At 37.5% G+C, this 22,789-nt stretch overlaps 1 protein-coding gene across 1 annotated transcript; it reads left to right on the top strand.

Annotated features, from left to right (window-relative positions):
• Positions 1-2,030: 2,030 nt before the first annotated feature.
• On the top strand, positions 2,031-21,998 carry egln1b (egl-9 family hypoxia-inducible factor 1b). The gene is made up of 5 exons (XM_082155614.1): positions 2,031-2,985; positions 15,762-15,881; positions 20,123-20,259; positions 20,341-20,408; positions 21,232-21,998. Exons 1-5 carry the CDS (start codon positions 2,275-2,277, stop codon positions 21,285-21,287), a joined length of 1,092 nt encoding a protein of 363 aa, XP_082011740.1. The 5' UTR covers positions 2,031-2,274; the 3' UTR covers positions 21,288-21,998.
• Positions 21,999-22,789: the final 791 nt, after the last annotated feature.

Genomic DNA, 22,789 nt, shown 5'->3' with positions numbered 1-22,789 from the left:
TCATAGTTGGCTAATAAAATTATGAAACAGTTATTTTAAACAGTAATAATAATTTGCATCTTTAATAATGTATTTGTATTAAAATGCTATAAAAATGCTACCTTGGTGAAGTTTCTTTCAAAAAACATAGATTTTAAGATTTTTAAATGCCTCGTATGCTCACCAAGGCTACATTTATTTGCTCAAAACAGTAAAAAGAGTAATATTGTGATTGTGAAATATTATTGTTAGTTCAGATAACTGTTTCCTATTTTATATACAGTGTATTTAAAAAAAGAATTGATTACTGTGATGGCAAAGATGAATTTTCAGCATTACTCCAGTCTTCAGTGTCACATGATCCTTCAGAAATCATTATGCTGATTTTCTGCTTATGAAACATTTCTTCTTATTATTATTATTATCAATGTTGAATTATAAAATGAGTTCAATTCAGTCATAAGCAGCTCTGCAGAAGTGTTGATACTCACTCTCTGCCTTTGCATGTCTTGATCAGAAAATTATGCACATTTACGTTTAAGCACAGTTATGCACTTATGATAAAAAATACTGCTTTTTTCCTTTGCCAGGCCACCGATCAACACATAGTCCTGTCAAAAATAGAACATCCTCCTGAGGTATAGGGCAAGAGAGAGATGTAGGGAAGATGAAGGAGGGGGCGATGGCCTCAGGCTTGGGATAGCCCTCCATAGGGACAGCGATGAGGACTGGTCCTGGATGTGGGCCCACCCTGAGCTCTGTATGACTGAAGTACTCCAGGGCTGAGATGCAGTCTGCATAAGAGAGAGATAAACACAAACATGCACACTGAGACTGTAAATAAACATGTCCTGTGTGCGTATCCGAACTCGCTGTGACAGTTAGGCCAACAATGCCCTCTGTGAGAAATTGTACTCCAAACATCAGCCATGCCAAAACTAGACTGACAAAGTCATGGCCGTCGCTTCACCCTTGAACCCAGCGAGGACAAAACAATCTCAGTCATGAAAGGCTTGAGTGTTATCCAAACGCTACATAAAACAATTGTGACGACACTTACAAAGTGTTTTTCCGACTGTAATTGAGGTAAGGGAACTGTCATCATGACTATCACAAGTTTCGCATTACATAAGCAGCATATTTTGGCATATACATGATGTAACTGTTACATGAATTCATAAGAAAAATAAATGCTGTGCACTGAATGAAACCATCTACATAAACCAACCCAAGATCATCGGTGAGGAAGCAGAGTATCATTTTAGTTTTATCTTATACAGTGCAAAGCTAATCTTTATTGCTCCCATGAGAATAAGATTCATTGGTAATGGAAATTACTTTGCATACTTATGCTACACGATCGGAATGCAAACCAAGATTTCATTTGGACTTTGCTTTATGATATGACATCAATGAGTACAGAAACTAAAGATTGATAGACTATATATAACTTTTATGGCCGAATTGTAGAGATTTTTATTTGAAGGAAACCATGTAGCAAATATAGCTTCATAAAGATTGAAAGGTGTAAAGTCTAATTAAGGTAAGTCCTTTTCCATTAAAAAGCAGTTCTGTTAGGTTTCTTTTATTTTTATTTTCAATATTTTTTTTTATGTTCCTATATGATTTTAAAATAGACTTTTCTTCCTTTCTTCATTAAAAAAACTATGTTAAATAATTTGCTATGCTAAATAAATTTAAACAATTTTTTTAATAATTTGCAAATAGTTCATACCTACAATTAGACCCAGAACTACATTCTTATTTCTGATAGTAAAAGTTTGTTTTAAGTGTTGTTAGTTTATTTTTGATTATTTTTACTTTTTGGCCTTTCTATTATGCAAATTTGGAGTTTATTAATTCGTTTGTGGTTTTATAGCCTACTTTTTTTTTTTTTTTTTGAAGACACAGATGCAGTATTTCTGCTCATTAAATGTTTTTGGGCGATTATATATTTATTTGTGTTAATTTTCACTCTGCCCACATGAAGTTGAGAAGCACATGTGAATCATGCCCACAGTGTTGTCTATCCTGTCTCTAGTGCGCATGCTCACATGGTTGACGTGCGCTGAGCGCTGAAGAAAAGGAACAGCAGGCGCCATGCGCTTCCATCAAACTCACGGCTCGCGCTGAGACTTCACAAGTGTCAAACCATAGATGTCGCGGGAATGTGAGAGCGTCACGTTGCCCTCCGTCAAATGGAATGAAATTGGCAGCGGGGGCCCAGGGACAATTTCGCTTGATACTTGTAGTGAAGTTGCAGGCTGATACTGTAATACAGCACAGCGCTGAAACATGGAGGGAAACTCAAGGGAAAGCGACAGTCTGGAGCGAGAGCGCCAGTACTGCGAGCTGTGCGGGAAAATGGAGAACCTGATGAAGTGCGGACGGTGTCGTAGCTCCTTCTACTGTAGCAAAGAGCACCAGAAACAGGACTGGAAGAAGCACAAGCGGGTATGTAAGGAGGCCGAGGAGAAGCAGCAGCAGCAGCAGCAGCCGCCGCCGGCTGAAGAGCCCAGCGCCGAACAGTCGAACACTTCAGAACAGTCGAACTCTTCTCAGAGTGACTCTGCTCTTACGACACCCGGCGAAAGAATGTCAGATTTTATCACGTCCGCCACGAGCTCTGACGGCAAACCGACCGCGGACAGCTCGAAACCCAACGGACAGACGCGGTCGCCTCCTCAGAAACTAGCCACGGACTATATCGTGCCCTGCATGAACAAGCACGGAATCTGTGTGGTTGACAACTTCCTAGGGGACGAGGTCGGACGCAGTATTCTGGAGGACGTGCGGGCGCTTTACCTGACCGGCGGATTTACGGACGGACAGCTGGTCAGTCAGAGGAGCGACTCGTCTAAGGACATTCGGGGGGATAAGATCACCTGGGTGGAGGGGAAGGAGGCCGGCTGTGAGAGGATAGCGTTTCTCATGAGCCGCATGGACGATCTGATCCGACACTGTAACGGGAAACTGGACAACTACAGGATCAATGGAAGAACGAAAGTAAGTAGAGCTGTCAGTAACTTAGAGGAGAACTGTGATGCCTGTCACTTAAAGGTGCGCTCAGTAATCTTTGATGCAATACAAATGAGAGATTTGAGAAATATCTTTAAAATGTCAAAGACGTCATGTGTCTACATACGGCTCTACTATTTTCAAAAGGTAGATCCTGCTATATCATGCCATTTATGCCTTCCTCATGTCACATGACCAGCCACACATCCGCTGCAGGTAACCAGATGCGCACCATTAACATGTAAAAATCTTTCTATTATACAGTATGTTGTGACGATACTGGATTTTCCAACTTCGATATGATACCTTTAAAAAAAAAAAAAAAAAAAAATGGGGAAAACCGTATATACCTCCATACAAAAAAGAATTATCCTATAAACTCTTTCTTTAAGATTCTGACTTTATTCTGACTTTATAACTCGCAATTGCAAGTTTATATCCCGCAATTCTGAATTTATAACTCGCAATTGCAAGTTTATATCCCGCAATTCTGACTTTATTATATAATATAATATAATATCTATTATATTATAATTCTTAGAAAAAAAGTGAGAATTGCAAGATGTAAACTCGCAATTATGAGAAGAGAAGTCCGAATTGTGAGATAAAAAGTCACAATTATGAGAAGAAAAGTCAGAATTGTGAGATAAAAAGTCACAATAATTTTTTCAGGTCTTATATTTCCAGGTTTTTACAGATAGATCTAACAGTAGTTATCTATAGATTAGGTACAGAAATTGCATAAAGTAGCCAAATGTAAAATAGGTAACTGCATAGTCTTCACTGTATACATTAAATATAGATGGATCCTTATTAAAGTTACAAAAGTTATTCAGTCAAGAGTCTTTGGCTTTTTGATTAACATTAAAAACACAGACAGCAGGAGTATTAGGCTGCTGTTACTTTAATTAATACTGTTACACATGCGTTTTCTTTCTCCACTGTTTACATTCACTTTAGACATAACCGACTGTGTTTACTAGGATGCTCGCCAAGACAGACATTTTGACATAATTTTGTGTGAAATTGTCCGTTCAAGCAAAAGAAGGCGTGAAAGCTTAATTCAGTATTCACCTGCTGTCAGACGCGGCTTTCTGGGTTATCTTTCACGGCATCTTTAAGTGCGATAACCCACGAAAAATTTGTCCATTTGGCTCTCGCGAGCTGTTTGAGAGGTGGCTTTATGTGCTCGCCACTTATACAGATCAGTGGTGCACGCGCTTTTTGTGTGAGCGCGAAACCTGTGGGAATGACTACAATTATGCACAATACAAGCACTATTCAACTGGAGAGAATGAGACAAGTGAGTGAGAGAACGCGGGTGTGTGTCAGTTCGCCATTAGATGGAAGAAAGAGCGAGAACGTGCAGCTGGTATCGGTGAATTTGATACTGCAGAAAAGGAATATTGAAACCGTTTTCAATATTTCAGTGTCAATACCAAAATATCGATATTTTTGACAACACTATTATTCAGATTTGTGTAGGATGAGATACACAGATAAGAAACAATACAAAAACTAAACAGCTTTGGTGTGAATTAACTAGTTAATTAGTAAACAAAGCCATGCCGATAGGTGTCCAAAACCTCTGTGACGAAGAGGAGGCTTAATACAAGCAAGAGCAAACTGAACCTGTTACATTTTCTAGACGTTATCTGGGAAAGGGAAAGCTGAAAGTATCAGGTCATTTTAAAGGCCTAGAAATTCAGAAATTTCATAGGCAATTTCTTTATAGTTGCGCTCATCTCTGCTTTATGTCAAGTGCAATAGCTATGAAATTGTTATTTTCTTATCTAGTAATGTCATGGAAAAGTCATGGAAATTCTCAAAATGTGTGGGATCATATGTTTGGGGGATCAAGTGAAAGCACCAGTTAAAGCACATCTTTTATGGATTTGGTTAAAACGCAGATCAGATTTGTAGCAAACATGAAAATCTCCTACAATAAAAATTCTGGACTAAACACATTAAAGACTCTGAATATATGCACCATCAGGTCTCTTCCCCAGATTCAATTGTTCTTGAATTTTCTATCACCACAAATATGTCAGGCTGACCGTTTTTTTAAACAGGAGCTTCCTTTGGGGCCACAGACTGTTACTGATAGTGCCTTTGTGAGTTATCCACGACCAGCATGGCTCTCATATTTCCCCAGGTCAGGGGAACGCCTGCGACCACCAGCTGCTATCAGGCGTACCCAACGCATGCACAATGTTTGGACAAACCTACAACCTCTCAGGGTTTAGGGAAGCCATCACCTTTTCCATCTTGCTGTAAACAACACACGCACACTTATTGCGACTTACAGGAAATTTGTAACACTTATGGTTTTGCAAGAGTTGGTATGATTATGTACAAGTTAAGTTGTAGGCTATGTCTCGTTTTATATCACACACTATGGTGAATCTTTTGGATTTCAAGGTCTTCAGGTCTTTCGGCTCATTAAAGTTAGAAGGGTCTCTTATTCAAAGACAAAGACCGCAGTACTTCACTGACTGTGCCTGGGGGAGTATGCGTTCCCTTTTTTTATTTTTTAGATTCACTCCCTGTACGCCACAGCAAGCCGTCACAGGCATGCTTTCCGATCAGTCACATACACCATTATCAGACGGTCAATAGAAACCAAAGTGTTATGAAAGAGAAACACTAATGCTTAACATTTATTCTTTAAACGTAAACGTTTCCTTGGCTAAAGATAAAATAGCATAAATAGCATAAAAATGTACTTTATTAATTTGTGCTTAAAGCAAAGGCATATGCTGTGCACAGGATGTTGTAGTGTGAATATCAGAAGGCTTGATGGGAGGTGATAGCACTTCCTGCGACTGCATAGTTTTTTTAATGTCATTGTGAGTGTTGCAGATGTACAGCTGGACAATTCAGGATGCTCAGCAGGCTTATGAAAGAGTCACCCGAAGGGAAAGAGTCTGTTACATAAAACACAATGAACGGATAATGTGTTTATGTTTTGTATTGATATTAAACTATGAACGAGCTTTGTGGTTGTTAAATGTTGGAGGATCAGAGGCAGAGTATATATATATATCTGGACTTCAGTGAGGCTGTAGATTGTGGAAGGGAAAGAGATGAGTAGAGAAAGAAGTGAGAATAGGAACAAAAGGTAATGTTTATTATGAAGTAGTTTTCATAGATTTGGACGCATAATGTTTTGATACATTAAAATTGCATAGAATATAGCCTAAATATTGTGAATCTTCTTAAAGGGATAGGCCTAGTTCACCCAAAACTGAAAATTCTGTCATCCTTTATTAACCTTCATTTCATCCCAAACCTCCTGTATCCCAAACTGTTTCTCTTCTGTGGAACATATAAGAAGATATTTTGAAAAATGTCTCTGTTTTTGTTGTTTTTTACCATAAAATGGAAGGTCACCAAAACTGCTTGGTTACAGTATTCTTCAAAATATCTTATTTTGTGTTCCGCAGAAGAAAGTAAGTCATACAGGTTTGGATGAGTGAGTACGTGATGGTAAGTAATTTTAATAAAAAAAAAAAAAACTACCCATTTAATGATTCAAGTTCCATGATGTGATAGTCATCATGATATCAAAATTAAACCCTATTTACTTTGTTAGCTCACATTACTAGTCTTGTGGTGAACAATTAATCCGTGCAAGTTAATAAGTAAGGTGAGGCGAGGTGCGCTAAAATAAAACCCTGCCCTCTATTCAATATTCCGTTTCACTTGGAAATACGTCACAACACTGATGTAAAGTCGGTTGCAACTTTTGGTTCACGGGGACTTTAACAATTCCATTATTGAGTCTTGTAGTCCTTTTGAGGAAGTCTCTCACAATAAATATTTGCACAGTGTGGACCCTGTTGGTAATATTAACCTGTTTGGTAATAATTAAAAAAATAAATAATTTTTTTTTAAACTAAAATAAAGTTTAGTTTTTGTCATTTTTATTGTCATATTTTATGTCACAATATTTAGTTCATTGTTTAATATTTTCATAATGTACCATATGGTTCCTTGTATCCATTCCATGGTCCTTGCATCGCTTTCAGCAGCAACGTTCCCTCCTGAATCCTGTTTCATGACAAAAAAAAAAAATGATACCCGAGTTGTGAATGTGCAGTCTGTGTGTTAATGCAATGAAAAAGACTGTTTAACACAAAACAATGGCAGGAGTTATCTTCACGCAAACACAAGCATACGACGCGACCAATCAGTTGGCTCGATTTCCGAAACAAATGACTCTTTTTCTAATGAGTAATTCAGTAGGATGCGGTCTGAAACCCCTGTATAATTTACAGCAGAATCAAAATCGAATCAGAATCGAATCAAGAGCTTGTGAATCTGAACACAAATCGAATCAGAAAAAATCGTTCTTGCCCCTCAAGCTTTTTGTGTGGTGTTTTTGGTGAATTATTGTTTATCATTGGTTTATGGGGTTTGTCACTTCCTACTCAGAAAGCTTCTAGGTGTCAGGGTGAAGAATGTTTGCAGCGGTATAACACAATGAATTGCCACGTAGTCATGTTTACATTATGTGACCAGAGATGCTGGCACTGGATCAGAATGGGCTGTTTTTGAGCGTATTTGTTAGAGCATTGCATTCCCTTTGGAAAGTCCCACCTCACTAGGAAGGATGTATAATATTTCTTTGCTTCTGCATCGAAGTTTAGTTACGTGATTTTTTGTTTTTGTACCCTTATGTCAGGAAACCTTGCGTGCAACCAACAGGAGACTTGTGAGGTTGTTTTTTGAAGGCGGAAAGCTGATGTGTAAAACACCTGTAGACTTCATAATGACCCATAATGAAGCATGCTTTTAATTTTTTTGGTGCAAATTTTAAGTTTATATTGTACATGCATTTGATGTTTTTGTGTGTGTGCTGTTAGTTGCAAGTTGTGCCTATTTTTCATCAGCGAAAGCTTATATGCATGACTTATCTCTTGGACATGTTGTGCGCTGTCACTGCTTTTTCCTCAACGTGTTTATTAATGGTGCAGTGTGGTGTCAGTCTGTCAGGGTGTCAGCGCTGGAACAGCAGTGCAGCTGCACGCTCTGCACGTAGCTGGACTATTAGAACTGTCTGTCTGGCTAAAGTCCAGGAGCTGAGGTTTATATCAGCTCTGCATTGCTCAGGTTTATATCAGCTCGGCATAGCTCACTGGAACAGATGCAGTATCACATAAAGGAGAAAGGACATGTTGTAAACCCAAGAGGGCCTCTTACAGGAAAATCCCTGAATCTAAGAAAACAAATGACTGTTATGGAGATCTGTTGGAGTAAATAATGACAGGCATGATTAACATACTAATTGGAAATCATTGAAGACTTTATGCAAGCTCCAAATCAGTTCATAGCTGCGACATATGCATGTTATGTATATTTTAACATACAAAATATTTGTCAAAATGTTAAGCTAGTTAGCTAAAACAGCATCGATTTGAATCAGTAGTTCAGTGTATTTATCTAAAAATAACATGTATTATAATTTTACCTGGACATGGAAAAAAAATCTGGCTTTTTCAGGATTAATAATAGAAAGTTCCAACAGCATTTATTTGAAATATAAAATCTTTTTTAATATTATAAATGTAAATGTTTTGCACTGTAGCTCCTTTTTGATGACAACATAAACCAAACTCTGAATTTTTCTTGTAATGTTTAACAAAGCAATTGCCGCATGAATGCAAATTACTACTACTACTACAAAAAAAAATCTATAATTTCAATACTATCGGCTAATGGAATAAAAAAAAATTCTGCTTTTGTCATGAATATTGACAATCTAATAAATATATAGATAGGAGGCGCAGCTGTTTGTGCACACAGCGTCACATCCAGGTGTGTCTGAGACATTGAAACGGGAATACACGCACACTGAAGCTCTGATTGAAATGCTCTTTGTGTTGTGGGACTATGGCATCCCCTCAATCTCCTTTACCCTCCTCCACGGTCATGGATCTTTGCAGATGATGATGGGAGAGTGGCGGCATGGCATCCTGACGCAAAAGCTGCTGCGTGATGTTGATGCGTGCCATCCGCACCCACCTCTCCTCACCCGGTTGTTTTCTCATCCAAGCATGCCCTTCTTACTCTCTGACGCAGTTGACTCTCACACTCACCCCCACCTGAACGATTGAAGCGCCATTGAGCGATTTCACCCTTATCTGCTCCGGCCCATTCACGTGGGGGGCTCGCAGATTGCGTCAATGCCCTCAGCTCGCTTTTTTGTCCTGGCTTGTCTTTCTTTCCTTCTTCCCCTATATCCTTCTCCCACTGGCTAAAGCACACGCTCGCTCGCCCCTCCCTTCATCTTTATTTACGTTGTCCTTCGCTTTTGCACCTGCCACCAGGGTAAACATTTCAGTTGAAATGTTGTCACATGTATTGTGATCTGTCGTGTATTGCGTGCCATTGCAGGCTGCGAGACTTGGCTGGGAAGGCCCCTATTAAACGAGCCGAGGTGCGAAGGTTATTGAAAACTATGGGTTGGTCAAAATCTTATCACGCTATGAATACGTTTATTTCACAATAACGATATATTCTACTACAATATGGTAATTTTTGCTTTAAATAATATTTTTCGGATAACAATTTTTGATACCATTCAATTAAATATACAATTATTCTTAATAAAGTTACAAAACTATTCAGTCAAGAGCAATAAGATTGTTTTGATTAACATTAATGGCACAGATGGCAGCGGGAGCATTAGGCTGCTGTCACTTTAAGACCAAATGCATGGATCTAATATACTGATACACATGCGCTTTCTTTCTCAACTCTGTTTACGTTCTTTAGACATAAACAACCGTGTTTACAAGGATACTCGCAAAGACAGGCATTTTGACACATAAGTGTGTTTATTTGTTCATTCAATCCCAATAAGGCGCCAAAAAGAACTCAGTTCAGCACTCAGCACACTTTATGTGCACACTTTTCAGGTGTGTGCACTCAGAAACTGTCTCTTAGACAGTGCGCGTATATAACGAAATGAGTTCTTTAGCTGCTTATTGCGCTTGAATGGTTTAAAATCACTTGTTTTTAACCGCAAGGCTTAAAAACACATTCAAATTATAAGCTTCGGTGACAGCGCAGCACGGCAACATCATGTCTCTGCTAGTTAATCGTGTCCACTGGTACACCCCTAATGAAAACTGTATATTCCTTATGAGCTGAAAGTTTTTTTTAATGGAATATTGTAGTGATGCTCCGATTGATCGGCCGCCGATCATGATCGGCCGATATTGGCAAAAAATAGCTTGATCGGCAACCCCCAAAAGCGCCGATCAAAAAAGCCGATCACGTGACGTAAATAGCTCGCGCAACTTTTCCGCATGCGCGGCAACACAACAGCAGAGCAGAGCTTGCTTAACAGTGGCAAAATGAGTTCTCCTATGACGGCAATTCAATGGCAATTATAAACGAGCACACAACTGATGCTGGCGCGCGCGGTAAATGACATTCGCGAGAGGATAACAGATCTACGCGCGAGGAAACGGGAACTCGCGAGCTCATTCAAACCCTGCGCGGGCGCATGATATCTCTGCCCTCGCGCGCGCGCATGATCATTCCCCACACGCTCGCGCTTGGATCTCCTCTCGCCTGCTGATTTTGCTCGCTCGAACACTTTTATTTTTGGCAGTCGAGGGGCGGGACTTACTGTTTTAATAACCTCAAATGTCATTGTCATTATTTAATTTTTTGGATCTGATGTAGTTAGTTCCTCAACTACATCCATTGTAGTCTGCCTGACCCCTCTTTGTTTTGAAAAATTATACTGTGCCTTATTTGGAAAAGGTGGCCTACAGTAGCCTTATGTTATCTTGTTTTCTAACTACAATTAAATAAATATTGGTGGTTCTTCAAGATTTTCTTGACTCTAGCATATTTCCATTCTGTGATCGGCAGTGATCGGCAATCGGCAGATCATGATTTTGGTGATCGGTAATCGGTGATCGGCCCCAAAAATGCTGATCGGAGCATCACTAGAATATTGCAGTATTTATTATAAATGATTTATCCGTGCATATTGTTATTCTTTTTTAAAATAATGTGCCCTCATAATCTTTAATCAAAAGAACTTCCACTCCTACTTGCAGCGATGATGTTTTTTTTGGTGGGAGGGCGAGACAACCTGTCAATCACATCCAACGATCCAATCAATTCAGTGGACCTGCTCTACATTTTTTCATGTTCAAAAAGACGTTTCACTCGAATATACGTTTGAATAGAGAATAAAAACTATCGCAGCTTCTGTTTCATGCTGACTTTAAAAAGGGCCTATTATGCCTTTTTTCATTTCAACATTCTTTAGTCTGTAATGTTGCTGTTTGAGCGTAAAAAAGGTCTGCAAAGTTACAAAGCACAAAGTCCACTCGAAAGGGAGTTATTATCTGTGTCCTTAAGCACTGTTTCTGAACTCCTGAAACATCTCGATTGTAGTCTTGAGTTTTCTACTGGGAACGTACACGTCACAATATTCCTAGTATAACTAGTGTTACTACCGACTGGGAAGAGAGGTGCTGCAACAATGTGAAATATGTAAAAACAAAAACAAAAAAAACTTATTCTACCTATTCTAGTAGACCCCAAAAACAAAATAAAGATTTTGTAAAAGGGCATAATTTTACCATAGTCATCGTCTTCGCCCCTAGTTTGGCCTTTCCGTGACTCCTGAATTCCCCATCTTCCACTTGAAGTGAGTGATTTAGTCAACCACACCCCAGCACCACTACCGGTTATGTTGCTTGGAAAAAAGGTCCTCATGTACAGTCGTTTTTAGATTTGTTCCCAGCATGTGTGGCTTTTCTCAGCTGGCGTCTTTTCTCCTGGAATGATGACGCTCGTTCTCTGGAAATCTAATATCAAATTATAGTCCTCAGGAAGCTGGGGAGGAGAAATGTTAAGGGGGGACACACACTGCTGTTAGCAGCTCTGTGTTTTTGGGTCTAACGGTTCAGATTTCCACTGTTCAGTTTGCATCACGTAGTCACAGTTTTCGTAAATACTTGGTGTGTTGCTTTTCAGGAGGTACAATTTGGATACCGATATTTTAACACTTTAATTGCTTGTTACCAGTATGATTGCTATGGAAGCTTGTTTCCGCCACTGAATAATAAATAAATAATAATAATTGCGACTTTTTATCTCACAATTCTGACTTTTTTTCTCACAATTGCGATATATCAAGTCAGAATTGTGACATTTTTTCTCAGACTTGCGAGATATGAAGTCAGAATTGTGAGAAATAAAGTCGCAATTCTGAGAAATAAAGTCGCAATTGCGAGATATAACGACAGAATTGCGAGATATAAAGTCAGAATTCTGAGAAATAAAGTCGCAATTGTGAGATATAAAGTCCCAATTCTGAGAAATAAAGTCGCAATTCTGAGAAATAAAGTCGCAATTGCGACATATAAAGTCAGAGTTCTGAGAAAAAAAGTCCGAATTGTGAGATATAAAGTCCGAATTGCGAGATATAAAGTCAGAATTGTGAGATATAAAGTCAGAATTGTGAGATATAAACTATTCTGAGAAAAAAAAAAGAAAAAAAAGTCCCGTCTTTTTTCCCCCTTAGAATTGGACTTTATATCTCACAATTGTGAGTTTATATCTCACAATTCTGAGAAAAGATGTCAGAATTGCGAGATATAAACTCGCAATTGCGTGTTATAAAGTCAGAATTGCGTGATATAAAGTCGCAATTGCGAGAAAAAAAGTCAGAATTCTGACTTTATATCTCGCAATTCTGACTTTATAACACGCAATTGCGACTTTATTTCACGCAATTCTGACTTTATAACACGCAATTGCGACTTTATTTCACGCAATTCTGACTTTAAATCTCGCAATTCTGAGAAATAAAGTCAGAATTGCGAGATGTAAACTCGCAATTGTGAGATAAAAAGTCGCTATTATTATTTATTTATTATTCAGTGGCGGAAACAAGCTTCCATAGATTGCTGATTTTTATAAAAAATAAAATAAAAAAAATTGCTGCACAGCTGCAGAATAATGCACTGTAAATTACTGACAAAAATGAGACTTACAATATTTTGCCACCATAGTGGTCATAGGGCTTATATTGGTAATTTATATTATTTATCTATTTATTATTATTGGCCAATACATTTGCCATCATCAAGCACTAATAGATGACTATTTAACCAGCGCCCCAGAAGAATCTTAAGGATCGGTATCAGGGCTGAATAAGTATTTTTTTACGCATCATATCGGCTATCCTATAGCCTGAAGTGACATGATCCAATTCATTTTCAATGGAGGGCTCTGGCTCTGGACACTTTACAATTCTTACACATTTTATGTTATACAGATTTTGTCTTACTATGTAAATGTGTCTTGAAAATTTTAATAAATGTATTTATACTGTTTATCCCTCGTTTCATTCTATATATGTTTATTAATTCTTGCCATGAGAATAATGTTATAACCTTAAAGGACAAGTTCGGTATTTTACACTTAAAGCCCTGTTTACAGATCGTTTCTGATGAAATAGAACGGTTAAGATTACATTTTGGACACATGCTGCTGTCCCGAGAACTTTAGGTTTCTTTCACTTCCCCCCCCCCACCTCCACAATGGCTGCATATGTGCACTGGAACAATCCTTCCTAAATCGCATTAAACTTTCGTTTACAAAGACGTGAAACTCACCGAGTGGCCAGGGGTGTTCACTGATATGCTCACACAAAAATCGCTGCAAAAGATGCTTTCCAACAGGTTTTATCGTAGTTTTTGTCCAATTTCATTGACTTGTATTGGATGAAAAACTACGAACTTGTCCTTTAAATGCTGACATGGCATAAATCAAGTAAATAAATACAAATATTGATCTTTTTTAAAAGTATTGCATGACATGACGTGACTGAACTACACTACGTATGCAAATCAAAACATAAAGTTTACTTTTTTTTTTTTCATGGGAACCATTTCACCTCTAGTATGTATGCAAGTAAGGCAAAGAATGTTGGAAGAGATGTTTGTTTTTCGGCCATAAGAACACCCTCCCTCCCTGCCTTCCTCAGACAGGCCTGACACACACACACACATGCTGAGAGTCAGTGGAAAACACGCTGATGTCGTGTCCCAGGGGAGGACGTCTCGGTCCCTTTGACATTATGCTGTTGGGTTAGGGTTAGAGGGTTAAGTCAAGGCCTAAAAATTCCCTGCTGGGCTAGTGCTGCTTATAAATAGAGTGTTAGGTCACAAACTATCAGTGATAAGTGATCAGATTCAGGAGCCTACGTGCAGAAGTGGGTGAAAAGAAGGCGAGTTCCCGGAGGGGATCGATATCAGAGAGCTGTTCTGACAGTGCTTTTTTTCAGTTCACAGAAACATGGCTCACAGTATTAGCCCAAAGGTTTCTGTTATTTAAGTGTTTGTTGGGTGCTTGTTTGAAGCTTTTGTTAATGATTTAAAGGTGAACGTTGGCATTAGTCATGGTTTTGTTTAAAGTTTGACATGTTTTTTACTTGGAGAGGAATATTCTCCAACCTTTTTAGTTATTTTTAAACTTCTAATTATAAGGAAGTACATGTTGTTTGCTCCAGAAATGTAGTTTAACCGAGTCATATGCAGGTCACTTGGACTGATGAACTGATGATCTATTTTTATGAGTTTTTGACTCGTTCTTTCCTTTGTAACACTGTCCTGATCGCTCCTAACGGATGTGTCCATGTGCACAAATACTTTTACACTGCGATTTTCTTCTTTGTGATTAATTAACACTTTCCATGTAAACTCGGAGACCAAAATAAAAGGGGCAAAGGAAGAGCAGGAAAAGAAAAACCTCAGCAAAGGAAAGACTCCAGCAATGGCTTCATTGTTCCCTCAGCCTCATAACCCAGATTCAACAAGATTAAATGATACAATCATCATAGGGCTGAGAATTTCACAGTTATCACCTTATTTTTCCCACTTTGATTTCATGTATGAGTGTGCTGTGGTATCGTACAGTATCTGAAAGGAATTCAGCGGTCTGAACTCCATTAGACAAATACGGGATAACAGTGAGTCTCATGAAGAATATATCTTGAATAATATTTCACTTCAAAAGCAAAAAGTTATAATATTTAGCATATTTTTGCAATTTTTTTGGACCCTTGACCCACCCTCCCCCCTTCATCATCTGTGATGAATCTGTAATCTTGATGTTTTCCCTTTTTAGTTTAGTAATTCTCAATGTAAAATGAACCTGTCTGAGCACAATGATTTGTTTTTAATTAAGCATATTAAAGGCAGTACACCAAGTCCTATGGTGAATAAACACTTTACAGTTCATAATCTTTTATACCAGACAAAAAAAATTGTGCACTCTGAGTCAGTGTATAAAATAAAAGTCATTATGTATAAAAATTTATTATACATAAAGTGGTTTCCATACATAGCCATATTAATAATAATAGTATTAATAATAATACTACATAGCTTTTTTTTAATTACAGTAATAATAATTATGGAAATATGTTTAATTGTCAAGAAAATGCCACAATGCAAAATTGTCCTAATGATGTGCTTGAAATATTATCAGTTGACAGTCTTTGTGAGGTTATTGTAAAAAAAGAAAAAGAATATAAAAATATGAATAAGACTATAAATATGTTCAAAAATTATCTTATGATGGGGAAAAATAGAAATCTTCATTTAACAGTGTCTTCTTGTAGAGTGTGCTGCATCCAATCACTGTGAAAGGTCTGTCGTCACATGTTCTTTTGATTGGCTATATTTTGTCCAATTACTAAAACAACTAGTTTTTCCTTCCAGGCAATGGTGGCGTGTTATCCTGGCGATGGGACAGGATATGTACGGCATGTGGATAACCCTAACGGAGATGGGAGATGTGTCACATGCATATATTACCTGAATAAAGACTGGGATGCCAAGGTAGGAGTTTTTTTTCCACCTTCCTTTGAGCTTTGAACTTGTAAACGTTCTGTAGCATGTAAAACTGCATGAGATTGTTTAAGCTCTTCTGTTTGTTTAGGTATCTTATCTGATGTAGACTGCTTAAACTTGCATCTGAGCTTTCATTCAATTCAATGGAAGTTCAAAACCAACCTTGTGCAGAGAGTTTGCTGTTGGTACTTTAAATAAATAAGCCACACAAGAGACTGTTATTAGAGGTCTACTAGAACAATGAAACTTTGGTTTATGTTGGGTTTGTATATAATAGAAAAATAAATTATTGTCAAATATTTAGTGTTTAAGTTTTACGTATTTGTACATTGTACTAGTGTTGTCACGGTACCAAAATTTCAGTATTCGGTACCGATACCAGTGAAAATCCACGGTTCTCGGTACCAATTTCGGTACCAAAGCTTAATTTAGATTAAATGTACATAATTATATTAAAGTGTATATCACAAAGATGGAAACTGTAGTATTAAAAACACTTTACAATAAGATTCCATTTGTTAGATAACATTAGATAAAATGACCTAACAAAAAAAACTATAGTTATATACTGTTGCAATTATTCTCCTTTAGGGGTTAATTTAAAAATATATTTTTAAAATCAAAAGTTAACATTATTTCTGTTAACATTATTTAATGCACAATGAATGAAGTGAACAAACATGACCAATCAAGTGTTTTGTATTAAATAACATTCACAAACATTAATTAATGTTGTAAAAATATATTGTTCACTCAATGTGTTATGTTAGATAACGCATTAAGTGATGTTAATGAAAGGTATCTTATTGTAGCATTACCAAACTATACAGGAGATAAAATATGTTTTATTTGACTTGACTATACTTTTATTTAATCCAAAACTGTATTCATATTTAACTTTAAAAGGGCTTTTTAAACCTGCTAAGAGTTATCCAGCCAAGAATAAGACTAGAACTGCTTTTCTGACGGACTGATATTAATGACGGCTTTTTATTTCTCATCTCCATAAATATATCTAGTTGTAAAGCTAATGCAAGGGCTAGAAATCAATGAATAGGCCTATGTCACACTTCCTCGTCGTCATGGAGAGCGCAGTTCGCACAAGCGTTTGTACTCCCGTGGCGTCTGTCGTTGCTATGCATCCATGAACGCACATGGAAAAGTGAGCGCGCCGCTTCTATTAAGAGCGCGCTTGCCGCGCGCCATTTGAAATAACATATCTGCACGCGCAAAAACATCAGCACCACATCAGCAGCAGCACCGCCGATCGCCATCAGCGCTTTTATGAAGAGGACGCAACTGCACGCGCTTCAGGCATGCACGCGCATCAAGTACCGGGTTTGAGAAAACCTGGTACCGTGACGTTAAAAAAAATTTGTACCGACTTGGTACCGAAGTACCGGGTCTTTTGACAACACTACATTGTACTGCAAATTAATGGAAAGAAACATATTTCTAATCAGTTGACCACGTGGGCATCACACAAAAACACAGCACAACCAATAGTCCGATTCATATAGAAAAGTGTGTATAGAAGTGTGACCAGTGTAGCCCGACTTCTGAAACAAAATACTTCAATAAGCCGATTTTTTTTTGGGGGGGGGGGATGAATCAAAACCAAACCGTGGTGCAACCAGTGTCAGCCTATTCCTGAAACAAATTACTCTTATGAGCTGGTTCTTTTTGGTAAATCAAAAACATACAACAACAAGACCAGTGTAGACTGATTCCCGAAACAAATGACTGGTTCTTGAGTCCCGAAACATTACAAACTGGTTCTTTTAAAGACTGGTTAAAATGAACAACTTTATTTAATGATTTGAATCCGTCTAACACAGCCCTGTATACTGTAGTGGACACAGAATGGTTGGTTACTAAAATACAGTATACCTAATTGAGTCATAATCTAATCAAAATTGGAATTGAATTAGGAAAAATGTATAGATAACCTGTGAAATGTCTGCCTCCACTCTTATGGTTATGTTAAACATTTACTGTTGAAGTTCCATGAGCTTTCGCTGTGACCGCAGGCCTGACATTTTCCACTGCTGACTCTACCACCTTCCGTCACCTTCCAGCTGTTAAAGCCAGCACTGCGTCAGAGAGCGGTTCTGCTCTAGAACATTCCGACCGGCCATGGAAACCATCCAGAGTTAATCAGATGTTCTTATATGAAGTGAACGTTAAAGAGAGAGTTGGACAGTTTCACAGGCAAGATACAGGGATGGTAGAAGGGAAAGAAGGATGTAGTGCTAAGTGTACATTAAACACTCAAGGGCATGTTGCTCTTTATCTAGATGCTGTTTAAGGTTGAACTCGCTCTTTGCTTGAGGCTCGTAAGAATGCAGGACAGTCTGCAAACGAACACCGTTTTCTTCCAGTCATCGGTTTCTGTATCAGTGCTGTGATGTAAGGATGGGTCACATCTCACACACATTCAACCATGATATTTTCCATCCTTCTCAAGCTGCACAGGATGCCAGGATTGTCTTGGCTTATGTAAAAGCTACAGTTGTGTCAGAGTTTTTTATTTAAGCTAAATTTAGCAACAGGTTGTCCTGGGGCAGGAAAAAAGACATTCCCTCTCAGAGTTTTCCCATCCACAACATTCTGTTGTGTGTAAATGAAATTTGAAATCCAAATTCTTAATTGAATTTTAATGTTTTTGAAAGATGTCTCTTATTCTCACCAAGGCTTTGTTAATTTTATCAAGAATATAGTAAAAAAAACTAATATTGTAAAATATTATAATTTAAAGTTTTCTATTTGAATATGTTTTAAAATATAATTATATATAATTCCTGTGTGTATATATATATATATATATATATATATATATATATATACACACAAAAGTACAATTCACGGGGTAGAACTTTTTAATGAAGAAAAGTGGACAGTGCAAGTTTAAATTGTGAAGTATTTATAACTTATAATTAAAGTTATAATATTACCTAAAATAAGGTCATATTTAATGTGCTAAATTAAATTAAAAACAAATCATATTTTATAAAAAATATTTTAAATATTGCAATCCACACTAGGGATGTCAATTTTCACAAATTCCCATGATCGATCGTCGTTTAAATTAACGATCAATTAATCGTTAGCCTTAATACTGCGATATGCGTCTACTGCAGTGGCTATGACAGCACGACAGGGTCTGCAAATGCTGCTCAAAACGCTATATGTTCCTCACCAAATCAATTAGAATGGTTTTAAATATAAATAAAGGGCTAGTAGGATTGTAAAATGTTTCGATGTGATTGATAATTAAATTAATTATTTAATAATCAAATATAACTACTAATACAACGTGTCACCAACGCCGCCTCATATGCGCTTAGAATGTGTGACTGTTGTGGACGCGCTCTTCCTGGAACAACTGCACGCGCTGAATGAATCTGCTACCGTTAAACTGGAGCACTTTGCTAGCACGTTATTTATCTAAAAGAAACGCGTCCTATATGAGATTAATCAGGTATATTCAAAATAAACATAATATTACAAATTATATCTGCACAAAATTACGCAAATTCATGCACAAGTGAACTTGAACTAAGTTACGTGCCATTCATTCAGAACTACTCATGTTGTGGACGCGGCCTTCCTGGAGCAACGCGACACGGCAACTAAACCCAAATAATTCACAATGTTTTATTACAATATTGTTCTCTTTATAATGTTATGTGATATTACAGTCCCAATAGTCATTATTAGTCGTGCACTGTCGTTTGAGCTGCGCGCGCTGAAGCTGACGCTTTACTACAGAGTTAATGCATCCAATATGAGATCAATCAGATATAGATAGGCCTACAGAAAATAAACCGTATTACAACTTACATTTGCACAAAACAAAAGGCTGCGAATGCACACGCAAACTTATAGTCATGATGAAGGTGTAAAATGGTCCCAAACATAACTCCGGCGCGCTCGCTTTACATGTTGAGCAGCACGCACGCGCATGAAGACCTACTTAATCGATGATCGATAAGTTGTATCGATTAAATGTATTATCGACAATTAATCGATCGTCGATTAATCGTTGACATCCCTAATCCACACAACATAATGTGTCACATATCAGAGTTCAAAAGAGGACAAATTGTTGTCGCTGGCTCCTCTGAAAGCCCTACACTATACTAATAAATGATTGTTGTCTAAAACGGTTTCAGTTTCACTGTCCGGCCCCTGGAATATACCATAATTCTCATCTGCTCACTCTATAGGACCACGGTGGTCTTTTGCGGATCTTTCCAGAGGGAACCTCTCAGTTTGCAGACATAGAGCCCAAGTTTGACAGACTTCTGCTGTTTTGGTCAGACAGACGGAACCCACATGAGGTCCAGCCAGCTTACGCCACAAGGTCAGTGACACATTTCATTTTGTAAAATAGTTGTGTAAACTGCTAATGCTTAAAAGCAACTCTGTGTGAATTCATGTGCAGGTATGCTATAACGGTGTGGTATTTTGACGCTGATGAGCGAGCTCGAGCTAAGGAGAAATATCTAACAGGTGAGGTCTGCTCAAACATGACCAGGCACTTACATTGATCCTGAACAACATTATCTAGATTTCTGTGCTGTATCTATGGGATTATGGCCAGACTGCTTTGTTGGAATACTATTTAAAGGAGCAGTGCAGCCAAAAATGAACATTTACTCACCCTCATGTTGTTGTTTCACACCCATATGTTGTTACGATTTAAAATACTTTTAAAATATTTGTAAAATGTAATTTATTCCTGTGATGATAAAGCTGAATTTTCAGCATCATTACTCCAGTCTTAAGTGTCACATGATCCTTCAGAAATCATTCTAATTTGCTGATTTAGTGCTCAAGAAACATTTATTATTATGATCAATGTTGAAAACAGTTGTGCTGCTTAATATTTTTGTGGGAGTTATATTGTATGTTATTTCCTGTTATAAACCAATAAACATTCAATTTAACCATGATACATTTTGTTTCAAGATTCTTAGAATAGAAATCTCAAAAGAACAGCATTCATTTGACATCATCAATGTCGCTTTTGATCAATTTAACACATCCTTTCTGAATAGAAGTATTAATTGTCTAGTAATCAGTAACCGCTCACTGTCATTGTACAAACTGCTTGTATGACATGAGGGTGAGTAAATAATGACAGTATTTTCATTTCACGATTTCAAGTATTTTTCATTTTTCATTTCATTTCTTCATTTCAAGTATTCCTTAAAATATTGAAATAATGAACCACAGTGGGTAATCTTCTACCTAATAACAGATACGGATTGTCAGAGAGAGCGATGAGCAGGTCTGTATTCACATTTATGACATTTTTCTTTTCGTATTTTAGGTTCCGGTGAAAGGAGCGTAAAGGTGGAGCTAAACAAGCCGTCAGAGCCCAGCTAGTGAACGAGGGATGAATAAAGAGGAGTGTACAGGGTTGGACCTCCAGAGTGCTGCTGAGAGATGATGAGCAGAGGGCAGAAGAAAGTCAGGAAGCGACTTTCTCTCTCATTCACCTCTCCATCTGTCATCTACATGGGGCTTCTCACAGGGACTCAGAATGTGAAGACAGGCGTGAATTAACATGCTTTGTGTTTCCTTTATGAAGAATGCTGGCTTACATGAGCATAGGATGGACATAATGCGAAACTTGAGGGTGTTTGTGCACTTATTCAACAAGATTTTGAGCTATGACCCCCTACAGTTTCCTTCCCCGGTCCCCCTTGTCAACTTTGTTATTGCACGTGTTAATAAAGGTACAGTTTTGTTTGACAACGCATATGCAGAAACAACACAGAAAACCCCTTTTAAGGTTACAAGCTCTATGCAATGTCCTATACGTGTTATTCTGCTCATAAGCAGTTGGATTTGTGTTTTTGTATAGCTCTTAATTCCGCTTTCCAAGCTCTCCTAATTGGAGCCACAAGGAGCGTGCTTTATCATGGCTTGCACCTGTTGCTTGGTCACCGGGAGCATTGCTGGATTGTCTTTGCCAGTCATCAGCGATATGTCTGTTGTTGCAGACGCTATGTCTCTCCTGTCTTAAGCCAAACTTGACTTGACATCTCATGCCTAACAGCTCTGAGTTTTAAATAAAAAAGCAGTTTTCCTAAATACATCTTGTTTGACTGTGTGTGTACATGTTTTATTTGTTTCATCATTTGTTCGTCGTCTGATGGTATTAACCTTCTTGTCACTAAAAGTCATGTGACATTCATACACTTTTTCTGTGTGTTCGGAGTCTTGCAGCACCCTCTACCTGTTTGTAGCGGAAGAGCATTAAGAAAGGCTTCCACATGAGAATGGAGACTTGTTTACTTCTTTTTTGTTTCTCTTTCATAATTTTTTTTTTCTCTTTCAAACAGAATGGTAGAAAATATTGCACAATTGTCAATGTATCACTACAGTTAAATATGAGACCTACAGTATATTGGTTTTGCAGCACAACAGCACTGGGTCACCAACATTTTGCCTGCATACTTTTTAAAAAATAAGATTTTATACCTGAAAAGTCATACAAATGAATAAAAGTCATTAAATTCTGTAGTAGGCTACATATAATTTGTTAACCTCTAAAATATTTAATCAGCCAGAAGCATGACTGAAAAAATACACACACATATATATTATTGTTTAAAAGTTTGGGGTCAATATGATTTTTATTTTTGAAATAAGCATTTTTTTCCATTTCAAATAAATGCTGTTCTTTTGAACATTCTAATTACTAGAGAATCAAAAGTAGAATAATTTACACAAAAATATTAAGAAGCACAATGGCTGCTGATAATTCAGAGGAATAAATTACATTTGAAAATATATTATAATAGAAAACTGTTATATTAAATTGTAATCATATTTTACAATATTACTGTTTTTACTGTATTTGTGACCAAATCAATGCAGCC

This window comes from Leuciscus leuciscus (genome assembly GCF_965113295.1).
Source record: "Leuciscus leuciscus genome assembly, chromosome: 23".
Taxonomy (NCBI): domain Eukaryota; kingdom Metazoa; phylum Chordata; class Actinopteri; order Cypriniformes; family Leuciscidae; genus Leuciscus; species Leuciscus leuciscus.
Note: the sequence above shows the minus strand (reverse complement) of the source record. Positions and strands in the feature narration are given on the sequence as shown.

Bases quoted from the DNA above. Each gene is read 5' to 3' on its own strand.
- egln1b (XM_082155614.1), top strand. From the start codon at position 2,275: ATGGAGGGAAACTCAAGGGAAAGCGACAGTCTGGAGCGAGAGCGCCAG. The intron at 2,986-15,761 runs GTAAGTAGAGCT...TTTTCCTTCCAG, and splicing joins GGATCAATGGAAGAACGAAA to GCAATGGTGGCGTGTTATCC. The intron at 15,882-20,122 runs GTAGGAGTTTTT...CTCACTCTATAG, and splicing joins ATAAAGACTGGGATGCCAAG to GACCACGGTGGTCTTTTGCG.